The following is a 25,762-nucleotide window of genomic DNA, read 5'->3' as shown; positions in this document are numbered from 1 at the left end:
TTTACGTCATTTTATTTAAAACCACAAACTTTTTCCTCTAATGTTTAACAAAGTTAATTTAACTTTGATGATTTTGAAGTGTGAAGTTAATTATTGGAGTAGACCACCACACACAAATAAATAACTTATTTTTAACGATAACACTAATCAGATAGCCGTACTAAGGCTGAGTTGCATGCATCATCTTACTTTAACAGTAACTATAACCTTATCCGGTTCTTTTTTGTATGGAGTTTGACAGACTTTTAACGTTTGATAAAGTTAAAGTGAGATGGTGTTACCCAGCCTAAGTGAGTTTGAACTTTGTGATCATTACACCAATATTGACTTCAACGGGAAGCGAACCCTGCAATCCTACCACCTGACCAGTAATTACAATCCAATCATCGATATTTCTGCACAATAACTTCGTGCAATCGTATGTTAATGTAGGTACTATTATTTTCTGATGTTGAGCAATATTATACCTACTTGTAGGTGCATAGTAATTACTATTCAACGCATAGTTTGAACGGTAAAAGCCTATTTAGCTCTATCAAGGTCTCAGATTCCTTTACATTGTGAATATCTGGTATCAGTAAAGGGTTTATTCATTTATTCTATTTCTGAATGACGTAGGCGGCAGAATAATTGAGTTTGCAATGAACTTTGTGACTATAGGAATTGGCTGACATTTTAACAATACAATTTTCCGAGATTTTAAACCTATTTCATGGAAAGTTATTTTCAGATGACATTTGCAATGTATGGCTGCGACCTAATTCTAGAGTTTTGTTACATCCACTTTTAGGAAAATATTTTTCACTGGGGTTTCTTAAAAAGGTTTAGGTTAGTGTTAGCTCGCGATTCTTGAAAATAAACATCTTCAAAGCGTGGTGAAACTTAAGAGTAAAAGTTCTTCTGAAGTATTTTAACATATAAATTACCGTCATTAAAATACTCTTGTAAGTTCTATTAAGGGTAATTATATTTTTAGGTTGTTTGTAAAGTATGCTTTCATGATACGTTACTAAAATAATTTAACAAAATAAGAGCGTAAACGAAAACTATCAAGTTTTGCAGGAATTTATTTAACCTGTTCGCGTCCGGTGTTTTATTTTCCCGTAAATTGGTTAGCGTCGCCACTGTCGGGCAGATTCCGAAGTTGATCGCGTTACAGGACGTTCGAATTTCGTTACGGCCCCGTCCGGCTCGGTTTCACAGGAAATTCCCATTTCCACATGGCCAGAAGGAAACTTGCTTTAAACCAGTTTCGGTATTAAGTCCGATAAATTGATTTCAGTTGCAAGTCACAAAGGAAACCAAAAACAAGTAAAAAAATAAGGTGCAGGTACTAATCCTTAAGGGATGTACGAGTTTATAAAATTATGATGTTGTTAAAAAGTAATTGACTTTCAGAGAACACTTGATGAGGGATTGCGAATTCCAAAATGACATTAATAGTCCCGTTATAAATCAATATTAATTAAAAAAGCATTTGCATAATTGCATATTTATATCCGTCAAAATTGTACTTCAACAATCAATAAAACAGGCCATAATTGGCGACTCTCGATTTTATCGGAATGTTCATAACGATGTGCCATATTAAGCCTCGGTGCATCTTAATGGCTATATTTTACGGCGCAGTTACACTATGCGGGAAGTTGATCGACATACAGGTTGTCCCAAAAAGTAGTTTCAAGACGAAGCCCAGAGGTAGAGCATCAGTAGAGCTACCCGAATCAGTTTTGCGTTTTTTGATAGTTTTCGAGTTATGATTGTTTTAAAATTCTTTTTGGTCACTGTGACGCGAATAGTTATGCCTGATTTTGTATTATTATTACATGAATACAGGCTTAGCTGATTCAGAAGTATTTACATCCATAACTCAATGTAAACTAAAAAAGTTAAAAATCTTGCCTAAGTATGTTGTAAAAAAACATAAGTCGAAAACCATCAAAAATTGCGGTGATTCAGGTCGCCCTGGAGATGCTCTACCTCTGGGCTTCGACTTGAAACTATTTTGGAGCATTCTGTGTAGTGTAAACACGCACTTCAGTTAGTTTCGCGTTTTCGTGCGTCGTCCAAACTTCGTGCTCGCGCTTCTACTCGATCAATTTCCCACATCGTGTGACTACGCCGCACGGAAAATATCGGTTGCACTGCACCTCGGGATGGCCGTCCGACCGAGTTTCCCAGGAAATTGCCTGCCGCACGGACCAGGAAACTGGGCGGCTATCGATATGTAAATAAGTTATTTAGTGTAACGGGAATCGGAGTCTGCTGAAGATTAAACAGAAGCTTCCAGTTTCTCTTCTGTGGGGGTTTTCTAACACGTAAAAAGAAATGACTGCTTTTTGTCTATTTTTTGACTTGCATGAGTGTAGCGTGTGGAGTTTAAATTTATTTATTCAACTTAGGGCTGATTTATCAGTCATCGGATAAGTTTTAACGGAAGAATAAGTTTTTTTTTTTTTTTTTTTTTATCCACAACGAGGAAGCTCTTGGCCTGTATCTCACCTGATGGTAAGTGAAGTTTGGCACATTACAGTTTCAGTATGGGAAATATGTTGATAAAAAAAGATATCTGACTACACAATAAGTGGGTAAGGTGTATTATCACAGAATAATACAGTATTTATTCTGTGATAATACTCCTTGCCAACTTATTATTAACTTTTATTAACGTTTGAATTCAGAGCCTCTTTGCACAGTATTTAAGTAAAAAAAAATTACAACTGTTGGTCTATTATCTTCTAATTATATAACTCGTACATGCGTGTCAAAGGATTGTACACCGTGTTCTTGTTAACTTATAATTGATTATAGGATGCCACTTGATTCAGATGCTTTTTGCTTGCATTTTTCGTAGACAAAAAACGATACTATTGCACGTTTTTAGAGGCAACCAGTTGTCTGCGCTAGTAAATAAGAATAAGTAGAGTATTTTCGTCTATTGTGAACCGGTTCGCTTGCCAGACTCTACCTAACAATTCAAAGGAATTTTATTACGATAGTTACATAGTTCGTACCCATTTTTTGCTTTACTATTTAGTATGATTTTCCTTAGCCGTACACATCGCTTGGTTTGCGTGTTATGCAACGCTAAATTTCTATAAAAACCTGCTCAATGCTCGTTAGCAAGTAGCTTTCGACAAAGTCACAGAAATACAAAGTTTTAAGTCATATGCTGATGTCCATAAAGGTTAAATTACTATAAATTGAACATCTTGACCAAACACATGATGCTTGCGATTCCTGTTCGTAAACTTAGTATTTACTTTGTGAATGTAATATGTGTTGTTCTTAGTAAATAAATAACATTCATATTTGTGCGTAACTATCTTGTTACTAAGCAGTAACTAATGTTTAAACATACTCTTGGCACATACTTGTGATTAGGCGATGTAGGTTTCTTTAGGTTTTACATAATTACTTGATTTAGTGCTTAAAAGGTAAACGGGACTATTCCCACCTCTCGTTCCCACCGCTGCAACTTGAGTTGACTTGCAGTGGCGGTTGCAAGCTGTAGACAGCTTGACCGCCAACAAAAACCCAACCAGTGAAGGTCAAGTTTGTCCCGGGGAAAAGTTAAACTGGCATTAGACTCGCAACAAAATTAATCAGAAGAACATAGGAGGAGTTCGCGAAGTTAAGGTTTGACTTAAAAGAAGATAAAGATATGCAACTAATAAGTTATAACTAATTCTACGATAGGATTCATCATCATCATCATCATGTCAGCTATAGGACTGCTGAACATAGGCCTCCCCTAATGCTTTCCACGTTGATCGATTGGTAGCGGCCTGCGTCCAGCGTTTCCCTGCTACCTTTACGATGTCGTCGGTCCACCTTGTAGGTGGACGTCCCACGCTGCGCCTTAGAACGATAGGATTAACTACAATTAACTATCTCTTAATGTCAAATCAGGGATTGGGAATGAGAATCAATCCAGGAACGCCTTGCATTTAAAATATTTGCTCTACACCGCCACTGGGTCATTCATTTTCAGTCTCCACATTCAAAGTATCCACATCTTCTATTGTTCAAGGCCTTATTAAAATAGCAATAATATTTTAACCGGTTTCGTCAATTTTCTACTCTATGTATGGTAATAAGATGACGGCTCACTTCACTAACCTCATCGCCTTTCAAAATGCACACAAGAACTTGCTATATTACTAAGATGCCTCTATGGTCCAATGATGGAATCTTTTGCCTCAGATGAAAAACTCATAAAATTCATTTATTTTAAAAGGCTTATAAAAAGCACTTTTACACGTCCCAGTACTAACCCTACCGCTGCTTCGGAACAATAAATGGGCAAGTACTGAGAAGAAGCAGCGCAAGAAACTCAGTCTGTCTTTAAGTCCTCATTGAGATACAGATACTTATATCTTTAACTAAACTGTTCGTTTGTTTCAGATATTGTATGCTAGACAATCAACCTAGGAGAAGGGGATGGCCACCTGCGAAGAAGTCAGTGGTAGGATCCGCTAAATAGGACGAGCCCTACATCTTATACGTGACTGGGTGAAACAAAACGGTAGACAATCTAAAGGACCTTGTCTGTAAAACAAACTGCATCAACATCAGGGTCAAAAGCTTGCAACATTATTATTATTAATCATTTCTTAACTGATAGGAACAAGTTTAGTCATTCCGAATAAACATGTTAGGCATCATGCGCTACTAAAGTTTGACACTAGGGTCGTGACCCTACAACCTACTCGATAGAAGGTCACTAAAAAGGCTGCCAAGCGCCAAGTGGTTACCATTACTTGGAGAAAAGGAAGTGGGATTTATTGTATCGTGAAAGTAGGCTCTACGTAGGCTCTACTTAACCAGTTCCGGTGTTACAACATAATACGTAAAGGCTTTTATTCACTGGGTAATGATTGTGGCAAAATACCTACATACATGTAATATTAATTTAATATGTATAAAGATGCAGAACTCGAAAAAAAATTAATATAAATGAGATTCACACAATGTGTTGCTAAGCGCAAAGTTTGCGACTGGACCGATTCGGATTTTTTTTTCATATGTATATTCCTAGAGTAAACTACATGCATTGTCTATGATGATCCAATACAATCCAAGATAATAATAATATAATCCATGATAAAGTTTAAGCAGATATTTTTTTAAATGGCTGATGAACGATCACCAATGTAATTCATAATTTTATTTTGTGTCGTTTTAAAATATCAGCGCCAGGTGTACACCCAGTTATATTAAATTATCGTGCTTTGTTCCTATTACTAACCTTTATTATTCATAAGCCTATAATTAATATTCGGAAACTAGTTCATCATAAGCTATTCATTTATTATTGTCAGTGCTTCAAATTTAAAAAAAACAAAAATCCAAAATACTCACAGTTACAGGAAAAGCTAAATATAATATTTATTTTTGAAACTCAAAGGTTAATGATTCATGAATAAAATTATTTTGAATTGAAGATAGAGTCTGGCACCGCAATTATGTAATATTTTTTGTAGTCTTAGTATTAGTAGGTATTAACAAAAAAAAAAAAGGTTTAAAAAATCTTATCGACAACAAATATTCACGAATGTCAATGTCAGCCATTGGGATGTTTATAATAGGAACATATTATTAATTTATGCAAATGAGCTAAGGTAGTAATTGTGAAAAAAACTGGTAATTTAATACGGTAATAATACCTAGAACCAATCACACGCACATCACTATAAATTTTCAACGGTTTTTTCGAATTACGAACGCGCGAACGAGTTATTGAAAGTGAACGCTTGCGCAGAGAAACGCGCGTGCGCACAGCTGCCGATCCGATTGCACTAAGAAGGTCCGACAGCGCTAAAATCTCCGAAGCTTTTGCAACCTTCGATTTGAAGCCACATTCTTGCGGTCAAGCGTGTTCTGATCTTCACTGGAGATGGCGCAAACCGTCCCACAGTCCACGCTGACCTTTACAAGGCTTTGATGAGAATTCTGATGACGTAACTATCAAAGTATCAAACTACAAAACAAACAAAAAGTTTGTCATTTCGATTTTCAATGTGACCCTTTCAAATGCCAAGCTGAAAGTATCGCAGCTTTTGTCTCGATTTGTTTTTTATTATTTGTTTAAAAATACTCGTTCCAAAAATTATTATTGGCATTTTTTGGAGACTCTATCTAAAATCTATGATCTTAGTTTCGTTAGTTTTAATAATATTTATTCGTTGGAAAAAAAAAAACGAAAAAAACAAAAATAATATCACATCCAATATTCTTTATAAAAATAACTCATGGAATGACTTATTTAATCCATAAAAAAATCCTATAAACGACATCATCCTTTATCTTTTCCCAGGCTTTACACTCAAAAAACAAACACACGAACAAACCTGCAAGTCTTTGTGCAAGTTATACGATGCCCGGCTAATGATCTCTAAAGGGCAAGGTCTCCTATAGCCCAGATAGACTAGACCTTCACTCTTATATTTATTTTAGTCGTAATCTGAACTCATCAGCGATTACCAATTATCCCTTCCTGAGAGGATGTTAAGCCTTTAAAGGCTTATACATTAAAATTTGTCATAAGTTTTCCGGTTTTTATTTAATTTTTAAGTTTTTTATCACATGATAACGACATCGAGCTTTCTTTAAAAAAATGCCGCATGATTTTTATTGGTAACTTATTAATTTGGCATTCGATAATCAATTTTCGGTACCTAGTTATTGAAAACACAATGTTTATTTGTATACTTTGTAGCCTATTTATACTCGTACATACAAAATAATACATTATTTAAAAAGAAAGAAAAGTATTTTTTCGATGCGAGTATTTAAAGCATTACAAATAAATAACAACTCAGACTATTTAGTGACTAATATGGTTTTTCTGACGGAATTAAGCAGATTTTTTAGAATCACTTAGGTAAATAGGAATTTGTACTATGTTTAGCATAATATTATGTGAATTATGCAAATTTTATATACATATAAGACAAGTTTCAATGATAAAAAAATTCAATAAAGGAAAATTACATAATTTAAATAGTTGTTGTTGTATTATCTAATTCTAGAATGTTCACCAGTTCTAGTTTTTTCTTGTCTAAAAATATTTCGTTTTCTTTTTTTGTACATTTGATCCTCTGTGTGTGACACATAAATGTTAACCACATTTTTAGCAATTGAAAAAATATGTATAAAACGAATCAGTATTTTAGCCTATATGTTTTTAATACTTAAAGGATCCGCAAACAAAACTAGTTAGTTCAGATATTTGACCTGTCGTAACCTTGACATTTGCGTCATTCTTTCACACTATGTAATTATTTGGCCTAACTAATTTGGCAACACATTTGATGTATGAAGTCTGCTATTATGATTCGCGTGTGGCAACACTTGATGGTAGGTGTATGTACTTAAATGTGGTTTGCGGTGAATAAGACGTAATTTATATGAGTTCAATGCCATAGAGACGCTTATTGCAATTAATAAACATCATTGCTTTATTCAATTCCTTCAATAAAGACGAAAAATTCAAGTTTTACACCAATTCAAATGTAGAGATATCACATTATTAATTATTTTGATTGAATTATTTTTGTAAACCTTAATGGTTATTTTATGTAAATAAAACGTTGAGACTTAAAAATGCCCCGGTACCAAGATCATTAAAAACCAAAATATTATCGTTTTTACGTGAAACTCTACATAGACAATCTAAATGCGATCCTCCAGAATCTGACTTTTCGAGTTGGTGGTAAGTCCTCTGACATTTGAACTGGTCGCCAAGGCTGGTTGGCTTCATAGAAGCTGCTACATTAATTACATCGTATTGTGACATCCAAACCTGAAGTTTAAGTTTCGATAATAAAATAAAAACCAAATCCTTATTTCAAGTTTGGTATACTCGTACTTACCCTATTTTAAAGCTGAGTTGCACCACCTAACTTTGACCGTAACTTGTCGTTAACAACCGGCGTTTCTTGTATGGAGTTTGACAGATTTTTGACGTTTGTTAAAATCAAAGTAAGATGGTGCAACCCAGCCTAAGGTTTGAAGTTGATTCGCCGATAAATATAAAATGATCCAGTTTTAGTTTATTTATGTAAAAAACGGCCTTGAAAGTTGATTCAGAGATTCAGAATTTTGCCAATTCTTGCATATTGATATTGACGGATCCGGTTAAATCTTGCATATGGCTCACTAACATTGATATCAGTTTGTGAAATGGGAAATCCCAACTGTTTTTGATTACAATAGAAAATAATTTTGAGAACACTGACTCAGTTCAGTCTGATGTGTCATAGGCTACTTTTATTCGGATAGGTAATGAATTTGTGGACAAAATGTTATTAATAAAATGAGTCATCGGCATTTTGTTTCGCTTTAAATATCTCGCACTAAGTGACGTGGTCAGTGGTCACAAGCCACAGCCTGAACATAGACAAAGAATTATATCGAATGCCGCTTTATTAATGGACATCATTTTTAGTCACTAATATTGCTATAGTGAGGCATTATCGATGCGAAATAGCAATGTCATGTTTATCGACATAATCTTACGAAAGCGTCTAAAGTCTGATATTCAAAATGCGATCTCTCCAGACGTCTGGTTTTGTGCGATTTTTAAAAGGCAGCAGTAATAAAATATGCATTTGCTCTACGTGAAGGACGATTGAAAAATAATCCTTAAGACATGATTTTTCACTTGCTAATTTAACTGCCTCAGGATGCCATGATCACACCTTTGAGATTATAAGAATCTGTCTTGAGAAAAGGTAAGGCTCTGTCACTTGAATTATTAATCTTTTTCACGAATGAAGACCAGAGTATTCTTCTGTCATGGATCACAGCTCCAGCCGTAGTGTCATCCTCAATAAAAATCTTACAAGGCTCAGATCAGGTTCTGATTATAACAAGGTTTATTAGGTGTAGCGTTTACTAAGTCAGTGCTTGAGGTATGGGTGAGCGGCTCGGGATGACATTGACATAATTATGACGTGTCAGAGAAATATCTGAAGTCTCGCTGACGTTTGACGTCCCAAAAACACCCTCCTGTGCCGCTNTCGATTTTCGATTCGATCAAAAAGTGCGTTTTGTCTAGGGGGGCTGTGCCGCTCCCATACCGCATTTATTAATGCGAATCATTTCTCCTAGTATTTATGTATCTTAATTTGTAAGTCTAGATATTAGCACGTTACTACCTTGTTTAATATGCCACGCAATTTTGTATACCCATTCTTATAAGATACATCATAAAAGAATGCGTGGTAAATTCAGTGAACTGCTCCTGAATCAAATGTACCTACTACTGCTTTTTCTATTTATTCATATTAACCGGCAGACAGTGGTGACTGAGTTTGTTGCGGCGCTTCTTCTCAGCACTTGCCAAATGTTGGTCTCGAAGCGCTGGTAGGGTAAAAAGATCATGAGACATGTAGAGGCTCCTTAAGAGCAAAATGACGATTTGTAAGAACTATTTATTAGTCTAAACAAATAAAGAAATTTTGACTTTGACTTTGACTTTGCAGGCACTGAGTTAAGCGCTAGATCTATTAACATTCTAGTGCTCTATCGTATAATCTAGAAATAATGTTGTTTTCGCATAAATCCGTGAAGTGACCTTGATGCAGCAGATGTAACACTGACCTGACCCAATCGACGCCATTTCAAATGACTCCGCTTTCATCATAAAATAATAATTACGTGATCGTACAGTAGGTATTGAACACGGTGTATTTACCCATAGGAAATGATAAACGCAAGCTCGCCTTTGGCATTTGTCGGGCTAGCCATGTTTATAAAAATAAAATTTAAAGAGGAAATACCTACATGTTGCCTATCGCGAATTGCATTGAAATCAAATCAAGAAAAAAAAATCTGAGGCCTGTCAATTATGGATAATTAATGATAATGACCCAGCGGTGATGAGTTCTTATTACAGAAAATCCTTTCCTGGAACTGTAAGGCGGCTTTTTAATCCAAATGGAGAAGCCTGCATCTAATCTGATAGAAAGTGATAATCAGGCTGAAGATGGAAGATAGTTTCAGCCGGAATTTCTAACAACAAAGGAGGCTATTTTGCCTTCAACTCCCGAAACACAACATTTCAAACAGTTAACATTGTTTTTATGGTGAAAACTTGTTAATAGTGGAGGTTTCGATAGTGACGAAGGTACGCTATACTCTATACTAAAAGATATAGTAAAAGGCACACCTACACACTATTTGTTGCCTTGAGGGAGTACATGAGGTGTTAAAAATGTTAAAATCATGTTTCAAGTTTAGCAATTGTGATAGTTCAATGCCTAAAGCCATTGTCAATGAAATGTCGTCTGCGTGTCGTGTCACACGTCGCATTGTAAAAAGTCACAGATCTGCAAAGTGTTAAAAGCAGCGTGGTTTCCAATACTTTCAAAGCATCGAGATTATGGATGTATGCTTTAAATAATCGTGATAAGGATAGTTTTTGGTTGGTGTTAAAAAAACTGTAAAGACGAGCTTCCAGATTCCTGAGAACTTACTTCCAATGTGGTATAGTCAAACAACAGTACCATCAAAGTATACAGTGTGAGTCACGTTAAAGTGTACATATGAAAATAGATGAAACTAGACCTATTTTTATCGACAAAAAAGAGGTCAAAATTTTTTTGAGATTTTTTTAAAATTTTTTATACAATTTTTTTCTTCCAATTACTTATTGTAAAGAAAACGTAATAACTTTTAAACTAAGCGGTATATCCTGATAAAATAAAAACAGTAATAATGCTAAATAACAGGCAATACTAAAAAAATACATAAAATACACAAAAAAGGCCAACAAATGCTTAAAAATTCGTGTTTTTTTGGTTATTTGATAAATTTCTCCAAAAAATGCCCCTATAACTGGTGGTTTTTATTACTTTTTATTATTTTCTATCGTATTACCTTCGTAAAACCAAAAATCGCATGTCTCTATCCCTATCACAACGTTTGCAATGATCGTTTGAACTAAGCCTCTCCGAGCGCGCCATTCAACGCTTCGTTAACAACAAAACTGAAAATGGCTCTAGATTTGTAATTTTGATAAAGACAAGTTAGATTTCAAATAAAAACAAAAGATTTCGAAGTAAAATAANTAAATTACTATAAATTGAACATCTTGACCAAACACATGATGCTTGCGATTCCTGTTCGTAAACTTAGTATTTACTTTGTGAATGTAATATGTGTTGTTGTTAGTAAATAAATAACATGCATATTTGTGCGTAGCTATCTTGTTACTAGGCGGTAACAAATGTTTAAACATACTCTTACATACTTGTGATTATACGATGTAGGTTTCTTTAGGTTTTACATAATTACTTGATTTAGTGCTTAAAAGGTAAACGTGACTATTCCCACCTCTCGTTCCCACCGCTGCAACTTAAGTTGAGTAGCAGTGGCGGTTGCAAGCAAGCTGTAGACAGCTTATAAAAACCCAACCAGTGAAGGTCAAGTTTGTCGCGGGAAAAAGTTAAACTGGCATTAAACCCGCAAACAAAATTAATCAGAAGAATATAGGAGGAGTTCGCGAAGTTAAGGTTTGACTTAAAAGAAGATTAAGATATGCAATTAAACAGTTTTTTTATGCATTACAAGGCAGGTATTTGACCACAATCGCACCTGATGTTAAGTGGGATGCAGTCTAGGATGGTACATACCTGCCGTTATCTGTCTGAGTTATAACTAATTATACAATAGGTTTAACACCAAGGCCATCTTCTATTGTCAAACCAGGAATTGGGATTGGGAATTAAACCAAGAACGCCTTGCATTTAAAATCCTCGCTCTACACCGCCACTGGGTCATTCATTTTCAAAGTCTCCACATTCAAAGTATCCACATCTTCTATTGTTCAAGGCCTTATTAAAATAGCAATAATATTTTAACCGGTTTGGTCAATTTTTTATTCTATGTATGGTAATAAGATGACGGCTCACTTCACTAACCTCATCGCCTTTCAAAATGCATACAAGAATTTGCTATATTACTAAAATGCCTCTATGGTCCAGTGTTGGAATCTTTTGCCTCAGATATTCTTAAAACTCATTTATTTTAAAAGGCTTATAATATTAAGGCTTACACGTCCCAGAACACTATCCCTACCACTGCGGGACAATAAATGGGCCAGTGCTGAGAAAAAGCAGCGCAAGCGAGGCTAACCAGTGAAGGTCAAGTTTGTCCTGGGGAAAAGTTAAACTGTCATTGGACCCGCAACAAAATTAATCAGAAGAACATAGAACTTAGATACTTTAATATTTTTAACTAAACTGTTTTTTCAGATATTGTGTGCTAGATAATCTAGCTGGAAGGGGATGGCCATCTGCGAAGAAGTCAGTGGTAGGATCCGCTAAATAGGACGAGCCCTACAGCTCATATGCGACTGGGTGACGGAAAACAAAACGGTAAATAACCTAACCTAAAGGAAAACAAACTGCATCAACATCAGGGTCAAAAGCTTGCAACATTATTATTATTCATCATTTCCTAACTGATAGGAACAAGTTTAGTCATTCGGAATAAACATGTTAGACATCATGCGCTAGTAAAGTTTGACACTAGGGTCGTGACCCTACAACCTATTCGATAGAAGGTCACTAAAAAGGCTGCCAAGCGCCAAGTGGTTACCATTACTTGGAGAAAAGGAAGTGGGATTTATTGTATCGTGAAAGTAGGCTCTACGTAGGCTCTACTTAACCAGTTCCGGTGTTACAACATAATACGTAAAGGCTTTTATTCACTGGGTAATGATTGAGGCAAAATACATGTTACATTAATTTAATATGTATAAAGTTGCAGAACTCGAAAAATATCTATTTAAATAAGATTCACAATGTGTTGCTAAGCGCAAATTTTGCGACCGGGCCGATTCGGTTTTTTTTTCAAATATTCATTGAGTAGACAACATATTGTATTGTATGATCCGTTGCAATCCAAGATAATAAATCTATACTTATAATAAATCTGTAGAGAGGTCAATTCTGTACATGNGAACTCTATAATAAAACGACTTAAATGCATCGAGTTTGGGCTCGTTCGTTTTGTATTGATGAGTATTTTAATTCTATATAGTAATCAGGGTCTAATGATGAAGCTGGAAGGTAATTCGCAATCATCAACAGCAGCCCTTTACAGTCCACTGCTGGACTATGAGCCTCCTCCACTATAGTGGAGGGTTTTGCCATAATCTCCACGCTTGGCAGGCGGGTTGGAGATCGCAGTTTAAAAGATTGATGTTTTTCAGAGAGCGCTGCTGCCCATTCTCTGTTTGATGTGTAGTCCCTAAGTCGCCTCTTACGACACCCGTAATTCGCAATAAAACGACACAATCGCATCAAGTTTGGGTTTGGTTCAATTTTAATTCTGTGATAGGTCTGGGTGTTAATATGTATGATAAGTTTGTATTTACAAAAAAAAATGTATTTAAGTATGTTTATATCCGTTTTCTAGTGAGCGGACACTGTGAATGTAAGTACGTCACGCAGGGTCACGTGACCGTCGGCGGGACTCAATATTTAAGCGAACTTTGAATGCCTATAAAATCATAACAACTGGGTATTTTTGAATGAAATAAAAACTAATGTATTTGTAAATGTAAAAGCTTAACTGTAACATAGGTTTCAAGTGATTTTGCATACCTAGTAACATTCTCAATTCTGTACATGAAATATATTTTCAAAATAACTATCAGGGGGTGATTAGTGATCGATACTGATGCCAAAAATGCAATCAGTAAAATTTTTGTCTGTCTGTCTTTCTGTCTGTCTGTCTTTCTGTCTGTCTGTCTGTCTGTCTGTCTGTCTGTAACAAGGAATTCCCGAAATTCCCATAGGAATTAGCGGGAAAATCCTTTTGTATGAAAAATTTAAACCGCTTAAGTAGACCTGAAGTGATGCAGTGACCGCGCGCTCTCCGCCCTCTATCTCAAAAACGGTTCACCGCATAAAAAAAGTTTTTAAACAAAATTTGTAGAGAATTTAGTATTCTACAATATTGATAATATATACAAATAGCAAAAAACCCATAGGAAATGAGATATTTCTAAAAAAAGCGCAAAAAACCGATTTTTGTGACCGTTGACCTTGAAATTTAATAGTTGCTTACACCCTACCATATGTAGGTTTTGAGACAACTTTTAGGGTGTCAATATACACGTATTTACAGACTTACAGCTGGGTATCTAGAATTCCGAGGTGAACTTACTATAATGACTGGACTATTACGTTTTCTTTACAATAAGTAATTGGAAGAAATCAAAATCTATAAAAAATTTAAAAAAAATCTCAAAAAATTTTTGACCTCTTTTTTGTAGATAAAAACAGGTCTAGTTTTATCTATTTTCATATGTACACTTTCAGCAAAATAGGTAGCATGTGTTACAAAAACCATATTATTTAAAACAATGTAGAGCTTAAAACAAAATATGTAATTAAAAATTTAAATAATACACTCTCCCTTAAAAAACAAAAACATCGTTCGTATTCTGTCTGCTAAATGAAATCTATACTTATAATAAATCTGTAGAGAGGTCAATTCTGTACATGAAATATATTTTCAAAATAACTATCAGGGGGGGGTGATTAGTGATCGATACTGATGCCAAAAATGCAATCAGCAAAATTTTTGTCTGTCTGTCTTTCTGTCTGTCTGTCTGTCTGTCTGTATGTTCCTTATAGAAACAAAAACTACTAGACGGATTTTAATGAAACTTAGTACAATTATTCTTCATACTCCTGGGCAGGTTATAGTATAGGTACATAGGAATTCCCACGGGAACGGGAATTAGCGGGAAAGTCCTTTTGTATGAAAAATCTAAAACGCTTTTAAGTTAGACGCTTGAAATTTGGCATGCTAGACTTTTGAGAGTAAATTCAGGTTGATGCAACATGGTACAGACTCCCATAGTAAAATGGGCATTGTCCTTTAGCATGCAAGTACCTTAGTAAACTTAAAGCTTATTTACAACAGGATATTGCAAAATTCCCACGGGAACGGGAGTTAGCGGGAAAAAACATTTGTATGAAAAAATCTAAACCGCGTAAGATAGATGAAGGGGGAAAAACGGGATCCACGCGTACGAAGTCGCGGGCGGCCGCTAGTACTAAATAATTTACTGCATTCTTTAAAACAAATAAATATTGGTATCAACGATTCCAAAGAATTACCTGGAAATAATAATAAGTAACAAACTCTAGGAAATCATGTACGAGTAAAGATTTCATATTGCATTATTTCATTATTTCATATATTTCATTAGCTACACGTAAAGGTGTTATGTGTTCTGATTAATTACTACCCAGTCATATATTTTATCTTAAAGTGGTAGACAGCGGACGCATTTGACAAGTTTACTACTCATGCTTCGCCTTTCTTCAATGAAGCCTACAATATCATTAAAATCTAGAGGTAATAATAGTTTTGACCAAACTACCACCAACTAGAACATAAATACCTATTGTAAACTTATCAATCCTTTTGTGAGCAGTGTTCTCTTTAGTCTTTAAGGCGATAAAAACAAATGAAAAAAGGTGGCAAAAAAGGGTGTTATGGTGACAAAGCAAAGTAAGCGTTTGCCATAGAAGTGAATTTTCTTACGATAACTGTCCAATTCGGGCTCAAATGGTGGGGTGGGGTACTTTTTGCTCCTACCTGAAACAAAACAAAAAGTCAAGTTGAAAAGAGTTGAAAAATTTGCACGCCTCGTGATTCGAACCCACAATCAAGGCTAGCTTTATGGTCCAGTACATCAACCACAAGCCCAGGGTGTATCAATGCATATTCTTTCAGAAGCTCCAGACCAACGTGTACCGTCATAAAATTAAATAGCTGTCACAAATTAGTGTTAGGATTTATATTAATTTTAAGCATCCGATTTACAAAATTGGGATTCGTTTTTTTCCTGAAAACCCTAACAATATCAGAGGCACACAAGAAACCTAGTTCCAAAAGTCGGTCACCACCAGATAAACGTAGTCCAATTACGAAACCCCCTTTAAATGTTATCAGAGTTCTCAAAAAGTTTGCAACAATTTATTCCGAGACTGCAACGAAGGAGTGGGCCGCGGTAACGAAGTAAAAATAAATCCTACCAAAAACATTGCATGGAAAAAGTTACCAAGTTGTGAAAAAATATCGGATCTCATGTAGAGCCAAGCTTCTAACTCTACACTCCCTACCTCTCTAGTACTCTAACTACTATCTTAGTCATACTCATACCTATGTGGCATGGCCGTTTCGCTATCGTCACTTAAGCGTAAAATGTAAAACGTACTTATTCACTGTTCAATCTTCATTACTTTTCGTTAAACAATAGTTCTTGCAGTATCGAAACTTCCAAGTTACATATTATACCGGGTATAAAGCAAACCCAAGTTTTAAGGGTTTAAAAAACGACGAAACGCTTCGAGAAAAAGTAGATTACCTTGCCCTTGCATTTCGCTTGGCACTTCTTGGCGGGCGCACTCCCGTGCTCCCAGTTACACCGGAGCAAGGAACATCGAATGCGGCCTTTTGCATTTGTTAATTGCAGCAAGGAAAGGCTCTTTAGTAGAGTAAAGCTATGTAACTGGATAGTGCTACTTAATCTCCAAAGAGGGGTAAACATTTTGAATATACAGTGTTTTTCTTAAAAGCTGACTCATGTTTTTTCAGTCAGAGGGCTACGGAAACTGACTAGGCTTTTGGGGATTCCGATTGTTTGGGGTTTATCCTACAGTATCAGTAAACTATCATCATCAGTATCATTTTAGTCGATGACAGTCTACACTCTACAGCTGGACGTAAAAGGCACTATCTCTCGCTTTTTTCATTCAGTCCTTGCTTTGAGTGTGTTTCAGACATTTCAATTCATACTTATTTCAAAATTTCAAAACTTCCCAATTTTAATTTTACATTAATTAACCTTAATCCATCTGTTTTTAAATATTGTTAATGTTTTTAAAATGAGAGCCATGTTTTGGTTCATTGTAAGCTGTAGGCAGAGGCTAGGTACCTGGGTACCTGCTTGGCTTCCTGCCAAACTTGACACCCCATTTCTACCCCTATTTGTATGGCAGCGCGCGCCTTTGTTTCTTGGAGGCAGTATTCTTGGTTCTACTTATCTTTCGAAGCATCTTCTTTCCACGTGACCTTTATTGCTGGTCATTTATTTAAAAGGTCTTGTGTAACACAGATTTAGTTATATTTATCATTACGCCATTAGTGTAATAGATTCACAAAAAGGTTAACTTTTAAAATGACATACTACTCTCTTCTGTGTGCCTACCATGAGTTTACGTTATGTGAGCTCGCTAGCGAATACGTCAAAAAATTCTATGAAGATTTTATTTCTTGAAAGTAGCCGCTAGGGGCGCTGCTCAATATGTCATATATTTAAATGTCATTTTTTTACGCAGTCGCTAGCGAACACACCTAACGTAAACTCATGGTAGGCACACTGAGGCTTTTTCTGCAGCGTGTGTGTCGCGCATTCGAATCGCGATTGAAATGTCAATGAAAATGAGTCAAATGTATTGGCATTTCACCGCCTACAGAAGTGTCGGGTTTTCAAGTATCACCCTTTTGAGTTTTTTCCAAAAAAGCCAAAACCTTGGCTTGAAAAATAACAACAAACAAAATGTCTCAAACCATGGTTGAAAAAAGAAAAAAAATCTCAATTTTCAGCTTTGTTATGCTATAAAAATATACGTTGCTTTAAAAAGCAACGCAACCTGAAAGGTTGCGATAAAAGTAACGTCAATATTTAGCGTTAACCATTCGCGCGCGGCGAAACTGCAAAAATGGGGCGCCTAACGACGGGCTCACGATTCCTGCTTCTCGACTGCACCGATCCCGTAAGCGGCCGCCATTGTCAGCAGCCCGGATTACTTTGGAGATTGTCGGATGAATTTAATTTTACCAAACACATTATATTCTTAATTCTGTCAAACGGAATAATGAAAATTACATGCATTTACAAAATAACTTTCAAGATTTCTTGCCACAACAGCCAATACCTTTATGATGGCTCAATTTATCTGAAATCCTGAATATAATCTAAAAGAAAAACCAAATTCGGATAGTGACTTCTTTATAATTAATTATGCAAAAAACTCTAACCAACAATCTAAGCTCTATCCTTAGGCTCACTTAGCTCTACCCTTAGGCTCTTAAATAAAAAAGTATTTTAAAACATTTTTTATAAAAATTGCAATAAAAGTGACGTCACTATTTACAAAAATGGGGCGCCTAACGACAGGCTCACGATTCCCGCTTCTCGACTGCACCGATCCCGTAAGCGGCCGCCATTGTCAGCAGCCCGGATTACTTTGGAGATTGTCGGATGTTCAGCTTTCGCTAAAACGGGGCAGAAAAGTAGGTTTAAGTCCGAAATTAAAATAGAGCGACTGCAGTGATTGTAGCTGGTTTAAATAGGTTAAAGGTTAATGATTTGGTTAAACTATAGTGAATCTTTGCGGATCATGCAATCTTACAAACTGCTATATCTACCTAATCAATCTACACTTTTTGATATTTGGCCCGTCACAGAAACTTATTATGGTGTGGCTTTTGATCAAATATGATATGAATTTTCTTATTTCAATTTGAGAAAAGAGGACTTATCCGATTTCTTTTTAAAGGGGTTTAGTTTTTTTATACAACAAAGTTATGTCGAAATCTTATTTTACGGTCTTAAGAATTGGTTCAGCACTCAGCAGTTTAACCCTAAAAACTGAAAGATAATTATAATGAAAAGACGATAAGAAAAATCGCATCGAATAAAACTCCTGTCGTCACGTTAATAATTACTGCCCGTGAACTTAATAGTGCACTGGAATAAAGGGCCATAAATTTCGCTACAATGATGAGTTTCTCTAAATGTCAGACCGACAACTGGCATTTAGACCTTCAGGTTACCCCTGGGGATCTTGTAATTACCCTTGAAGTAGATCATAAAGAAGCGATGCTCTACTTTATGCGTTTATTTTTAAAAACGTGGCTTGTATCTATCATCAGGTCCATACCACGTCAATTTGCCTACTTATTTTTTTTGGTAAAAAACCCAAATGCTTCGAGTAACTAGAATATCTCCCATCTAGAATTTACCTACTTATTTTATCTTTTATTTTAATTCCGATCACGTTTTTTAAGTACCTACTTACTTCAAGTCTAACAAATAAAAGTAAAGACCGGTCTGTATTATGCCTTTTTCTAGTATTTGTTGATTATGCTATTTTTAAACTAAGTAGGTACCTACTTACTATGTATATTAATACTTTTTATTACAAGAAATCTAAAGTAATAATATTGTTATTAATAAATGAGTCCAAAATCCATCGGAAAAGGTTGTCCTAGGCAGCAATGAAACAATTAGTTTCCAACCAGTAGATTACTGAAAAGTAAAGATTGTAAAGAACAAACCTATCTTTTATTTACTAAATTGGAAAAGCAATTTTTGAATTCAAAAGGACGCTTTACATTCACAATTTAAAAAGCAACCGAGCATTCCAGTCGCATAATTGATAAAGGTTGCATTTATTCAATACAAAAGAGGGACGTCTGCAAAAACCCATTCAATGCTGAAAGCATTAAAAAGAGACAAGTTGTCCTGTTCTACTACTTGTATCTTTTTGTCAGCTGTTGCATTGCATCCTCAGTCCTTGGCGCATGCATTGACCGAGCCAAGGTGGGTCGGTTTATCAGTCCAATGACATTTAACTTTTTTCTCTAATTATATGGCGTCTAAATATGTCTCAGATTATACTAATAAGTAGTATACTACCTATTTTAGTGGAATTAAACTTGTATTAAAAGATGGCTTTTCGTTTTGGATCCCCAAAGAAATTCAAGAAGTAGTCAATATAATAGGTAATTTGGTTTTTTTGATTTTTTAGTTTCGTATTATTCTTTTCTATAAATCATTAATATTGTTAAACCGATAACTGTAATAGCCCCGATATAAGATTAAGATGTATCGAAATAATAATGTATTTGACATAATTTGACCTCATTAGGTAAATTATTTTTAGTAAAATGTTTCTATCATTTGGAATGTAGGTAATAAAATTTTATTGAATAATTTTTAGCTTATGCGATCTTTTTAATATTAGATAAAGTCATAATGTGTTTTAATGCGTTTTTATCTTTTTATCACTTACTCGTATCACTCTATTTGTGGATATCAAAAGTTCTTTTTTGAACCAATTTTACATACTAACTACATTTAAATTAAAATCAAACGTATATTTGTAAATAAAACAAAAATCTGCGTATAGTAATGAGCACCTTCCTAATAATAAGGTGAGAATGACAAAAACAGTCAGACAAAAACAATTATGTACGAGCATACCAACTACTTTTTATAAAAATTATAATAAAAATAAACTTTTTTAAAAACAAGCTTTTATTCTGAATTTCGAAAGTTTGTATCGCGCATGGAATTTATTCCTCTTTTTCTCTGTTTGCGCTACAAGCTTTCGAAATTCAGAATAAAAGCTTGTTTTTAAAAAAGTTTATTTTTATTATAATTTTATTTTACACTTTTTAGTTATATCTTAATCTCAGGACCCTGGACGTTATCTAACACTAAAGTGCTCGAAAAGACAAATCCAACGAACCCAAACTCGATGAGTTTCCGCCGTTTTGTTTAGGAGTTCCTATGGCCACCTCCCGACTCCATCATCAGACCAGCTCAATGGTACCATAATATTGCATTGTCATCGGACTTACACATGTATGCAAAATTTCAGCTCAATAGGAAACCGGGAAGTGGGTCAATTTTAAGTTGCAAGATTTTACGACAGACACCAGACATGTGAAAGTAATAAAAAGCTTGTACCTAATAAAAAAAAACATATTTGACTTTGAAGGTATACTATTTATACAACCTACGAATACTTAATACCTACTTAGTTGCAAATGATTCTAGCATTTAATAATTAAACGTTGGTAATTGTATTCATGAGCAGACCGGAGCTTATTTTTGCGTGAGTGAATATTAAACCCCTAAATAATTAAAGCATTACATAACGTCCATTGCAGTACACAGACCTCATCATCCTAACTGTGGGGTAGTTAATGCCATACTCTATCAAGCAGTTCCAGTGCGAGTTGGTGAAAATATTACCAAACTGCATTAAAGGTTCTGAGTAGGTTTGTACAAAGAACTACAAACGAAGACGGAGACAACGGAGACCATGGGAATCCTAAAGTGTCAAAGTGACATCCCAACCCAACGCTGTATAGTTCTGTGCGTGACTAGCTGCACAGAATAATAATAAGTAGCTGTGACAAAAATTGTGTAACACACACCAAGCTTACGAGACAGAATGAATATTTGCAGAAGGATGCAAAAATTTGTTTAATTAAGGCAAGTCAACAAGCAAACATAACTGTAGTGCCTACCAGTACATACGGTATGTCAAGTTTTCGCAATGCTAAGCTAAGCATAATATATGCCTTATTTTTATGCACATAAGGTTCTGTCACATGTGCAATATTTTACTATTTGACCGACTACAAAATATTTGAACAAACTGACATACTCGTAATATTTGAATTTCGAGTTATGATTTTGAGGCTTTAAACTGGCCGTGTGGTCACTATTGAGTCAGCAAATNAGGACGCGCCACCACTATTAGATTTTGGGTCTTTGAAAATTTTTTTAGTACATAAAATAACTACCTATTGGCCTGAAGACTTTGCTATCGTGTAAAACGCTGTATAAACTATATACAGAAAAAAAATCATCGCTCTAGTTACATTTCTCCCATCGATTCTCAGCTCCGCCGCGTAAAAAACGTGTTTGGGATATTCACCCAAATATGAAGGACCTTGGTCGCATAGATGAAGACAGGCCTATTCGTAATGTGTTACTATATCATTGTTTCAAAAAAGATATTATTGTCTGGAATCAGAGTAAGTTATTCTTGAGAGTTATGATTTTGTACATAGATTTAATTAATAAAAGCAAAGCTTCCGAATTTACTTCGTTTCTGTGAAAATATTTTAGGTGAATATGCTCAGTGCATTTCACAAAAGAATCCAAACCAAAATCATAAAAATCATCATCAAATTAAGTTAGTAGGTATTTCTATATGTGCAGGTGAAAGAATACGTGTGCCAATCAAGCTTCAGTATACCTTCGCCATAAATGGAGTCGATCTGCTCGCTCTCGACGCTCTGCAAGCCGTCATCTTCTGGATACTCCTGGGTCTCCGTCGTCTGCTCCTCCTCCAACGGCTGATTCATCACGCGTTTCTCTTGCACCATCTTCATCGGTATAATGTCCTGGATGGACGGCGGCCTCACGTACCCCTTCGAGAGACCCAGCTTCTTCTGAATGAAAGCCTCCAGGATCTGCTTGGTGATCTTGTTCTGGCGCGCCAGTTCGTGCACATCTGAGGAAGGAGAAAACAGATAAAAATGACTGCGCGAAAGAGTAGGACAAGAACAGACAGGGTCGACGTCATTTTTATCTGGTTCTCCCTACTCCCTATGCTTTTTATTGGGTCCTTTTAGCCTTTTTTGGCATCTGTGCTTGTGACTTCTTTCTAGTAAATTGACCAGTCAATCAAGACCTCTCTAGGTTCAGTAGAGTACTAGGAATTATTATTGTAAAATTATGTTCCCGAATAGCTTGCCTATCAAACAATGTAAAAAAATCATTTGTTTTTGTGTCCGTACTCCGTAGATTCACGGATGAAAGTTTCAATAACTGAAACTCGTTTAATAGCTGCCAAGACTGATTCTGTAATATAGTAAGGTCTTTTCAGTGGACCTTCAAAAACATCATCAATACACATTACGTAGGTACCTATTCTAATCTAAACCATACGATATGCCCCATCAGAAACACAAAGCAAGTTTCTTCCTTGCCCCATTGTAAGCAATTGTTGGCAATGGCATCTATTATGGAAACAATGGGATCGCTATCTACATTCGGTGAATGTGCGGAAGTTTTGCGAATAATTATAGGGCACCCATCTTGTAGGGACGCTGGATGTACACGGATTCCTTTGCCCTTGCTTTGTAAAAAAAAACAATATTTAACATGGCTGACTGCGCGGGAATTCAAGGATTTACTGAGCACAAAAAATATAGACTTAAACACACACCAATAAAGCTCATAGTTCTGTTTTATTAGGTTGTATAAGTAAGTATCTTTTGAAAATACGAGATTAAAATTACATTAATGCAACGTGCAAATGTGATTAAGTAGGTATTATGTTTCTGTCTAGTTAAAGGATTCCAGACATACATTTAATTAATGCCTTAAATAATTTTAGAATTCCTTCAACCTTAAGTTATCCTTTCCAATAAGGTTTGGTTTAATTATGTAATTTCGTTCGTTCGTTCGTTCGTTTCAGCCGAAAGACGTCCACTGCTGGACAAAGGCCTCCGCCAAGGATTTCCACAAAGACCGGTCCTGCGCCGCTTGCATCCAGGTACTTCCCGCGACCTTCACCAGATCGTCGGTCCACATAGTGGGAGGCCTGCCCACGCTACGTCTTCCAGCTCGTGGTCGCCACTCAAGAACTTTCCTGCCCCAGCGGCCATCAGCTCTTCGAGCTATGTCACTGCCACTTGATTTTAGCGATTCTGCGGGCTATGTCAGTCACTCTGGTTCTCCTACGGATCTCCTCATTTCTGATTCGATCACGCAGGGAAACTCCGAGCATAGCACGCTCCATCGCTCTTTGGGTGACCTTGAGCCTTCTTATGAGGCCCATAGTAAGCGACCACGTCTCAGAGCCATCCACCACCACTGGCAACACACACTGGTCAAACACTTTTGACTTGAGACACTGCGGTATTTCGGACGTGAGAATTTCGCGAAGCTTCCCGAACGCTGCCCAGCCGAGTTGGATTCGACGATTAACCTCTTTCTCGAAGTTGGACCTACCTAACTGGACTGTTTGTCCAAGGTATACATAATTGTCAACAACTTCGAGTATAGTGTATGTAATTTATTAACATCTTTTAAATCTAGATAGTGAAATAAAATTCAATCACATTTTAAACCCGAAATTATTAGATAGTTTCCTACTACTAACCCAAGTTAAACTTAGTTTTAGAATATTTCAAAGTACATATTATATTTCTATGTTGATATTACTGTAACAAATCGCAAAAGAAAAAATGTCTAGAGGCGTGTTTCTTTGGCCAGAACAAATTGAAAAGATAGCAAAAAGTTAAAGTTATGACAACCAAAATGAAATGGTGTTGTCACGCTCGGCTTTCCTTTGCAGTAAAAAATGGAATTCAATAGAGTAAAGTATCTCTACGAGGATTTTTACGGACAACGGAATATCAAGCTAAACGCTGTGGTGTGTATCTTATGCATTTTTAAATAAGGTGCTATTTTGCATCGAAATGTTCCCCTACAAGTTATTTTTCACGACACAACGCAAATCTGGACTGGGGGCACAGCAGTGCCCCCACCAAGTCGAGCAAAAAAGCGGCACGGCCGTACCATCCTTTTCTCGAAGCAATTCAGGCCATTTTCGACCGCCTGTAACTTCGTTGTGGATAATACTAGAAGGCTGAATTTTCATTAGCTATGCAGGTATTGTAAAGACACGGTATATTTAAAATTTCATTAAATTTTAACTAGTAGTTTAAGAATTATAACGGGTCAAAGTTACTTAATTTTGTCACTCACTGACTCACTGACTCACCGATCATCAAAATTCTAAGGCACTTCTAGCAGACCTAGAAGCTTCAAAGGAGATCATTCAGGCTTCATACATTTTTGGGCCTTTTTTGAAAGTGCCGGCCAACAAAAAAAAATGGTGCGTATTATTAGAACTAGCTATTTGGAGCAATAGTTAATATGGCATAAAAGTTGTAGGACCGCGCTGAACCAAGTTATACAAGTTCGATGATTCATCATTTTCATGCATTTATTGATTTTTGAAAGTGCAGAGAATCATAAATAATGATTATTGATATTGATAGAACTAGTTATTTGAAGCATCTGTCATTATAGTGCGAAAGTGTGGGTTCATTGTCTGTTCAGTTATTTAAGTGACAAAAAAGTAGTTTTCATGTTACTTCATTTTCCACCAGTTCATCCATTATAATCTGAGCAATATTTATAAAACCTTCCTCTCACGAAGCCCAGGTGTATCTACGCCGTGTACCAATATCTCCACGACAGCTTATACACAAATGATTAGCCACTTCACACAACAAACGGAATCTGAGTCGAATATTCACATATAGTCCGGTCGCCGAGCACGTAGAAGTTTGGCCAATGACCCCAAGCTACCCATCCTTATCGCTCGCACGTAATTATACCTATTGCTGTCGCGATTGTGCGACGGGCGGCCGCAGTGAGTGTGCGAGCGCGACAGCAACATAGATTCGTGCGAGCGAAAAAGATGGATAGCTTGGGGTCATTGGACGAAATTCTACGTACTCGGCGACCGGGCTTTAACAATGATGTTTAACGATAACGCAAGCAGGTAGCCGTTTGATGTAACGCGAGTCGCATGGATAACTGGATGACCTTCACTTCAGTTTTCAATGTCCCCGTCTCATTCACTGACGGGTATGCTCCGAGCCATCCTATTGGCTGGCATGTTTGCTCGTTTCTTCCCGGCCACAGCGACACTGCTAGCGCGGGCCACGGATGTATCTTTTTCGTTTCGTCATCGCGTCATTTGATCGCTAACTTAGAGCGGTCGGTTGATAATTGTTTTGGATCATGAGTTTCTAACAAAACATATATGTAATTATTTTCAAGTTTGCCAACACTTTAAAAGTCAATAAATGTATGAAAATGATGAATCATCGAACT

General features: G+C 36.0%; 1 protein-coding gene across 4 annotated transcripts in view; it reads right to left on the bottom strand.

Annotated features, from left to right (window-relative positions):
- Positions 1-25,762, bottom strand: part of LOC114358700 (CD209 antigen-like protein C) — a 99,860-nt gene that overhangs the window by 28,631 nt on the left and 45,467 nt on the right. For 2 of the 4 annotated variants that reach the window (XM_028312731.1, XM_028312730.1), the window contains exons 2-3: positions 22,101-22,358; positions 15,577-15,630 (exon numbers count right to left, since the gene is read on the bottom strand). In XM_028312731.1, the coding sequence (XP_028168532.1) occupies positions 15,577-15,630; positions 22,101-22,358 (312 nt within the window). The remainder of the gene's footprint in view (positions 1-15,576; positions 15,631-22,100; positions 22,359-25,762) is intronic. The other 2 variants (XM_028312733.1, XM_028312732.1) reach the window with 1 other exon arrangement.

Source organism: Ostrinia furnacalis, unplaced genomic scaffold, assembly GCF_004193835.3.
Source record: "Ostrinia furnacalis isolate ACB-3 unplaced genomic scaffold, ASM419383v2 OfSCF4102, whole genome shotgun sequence".
NCBI lineage: Eukaryota > Metazoa > Arthropoda > Insecta > Lepidoptera > Crambidae > Ostrinia > Ostrinia furnacalis.
Note: the sequence above shows the minus strand (reverse complement) of the source record. Positions and strands in the feature narration are given on the sequence as shown.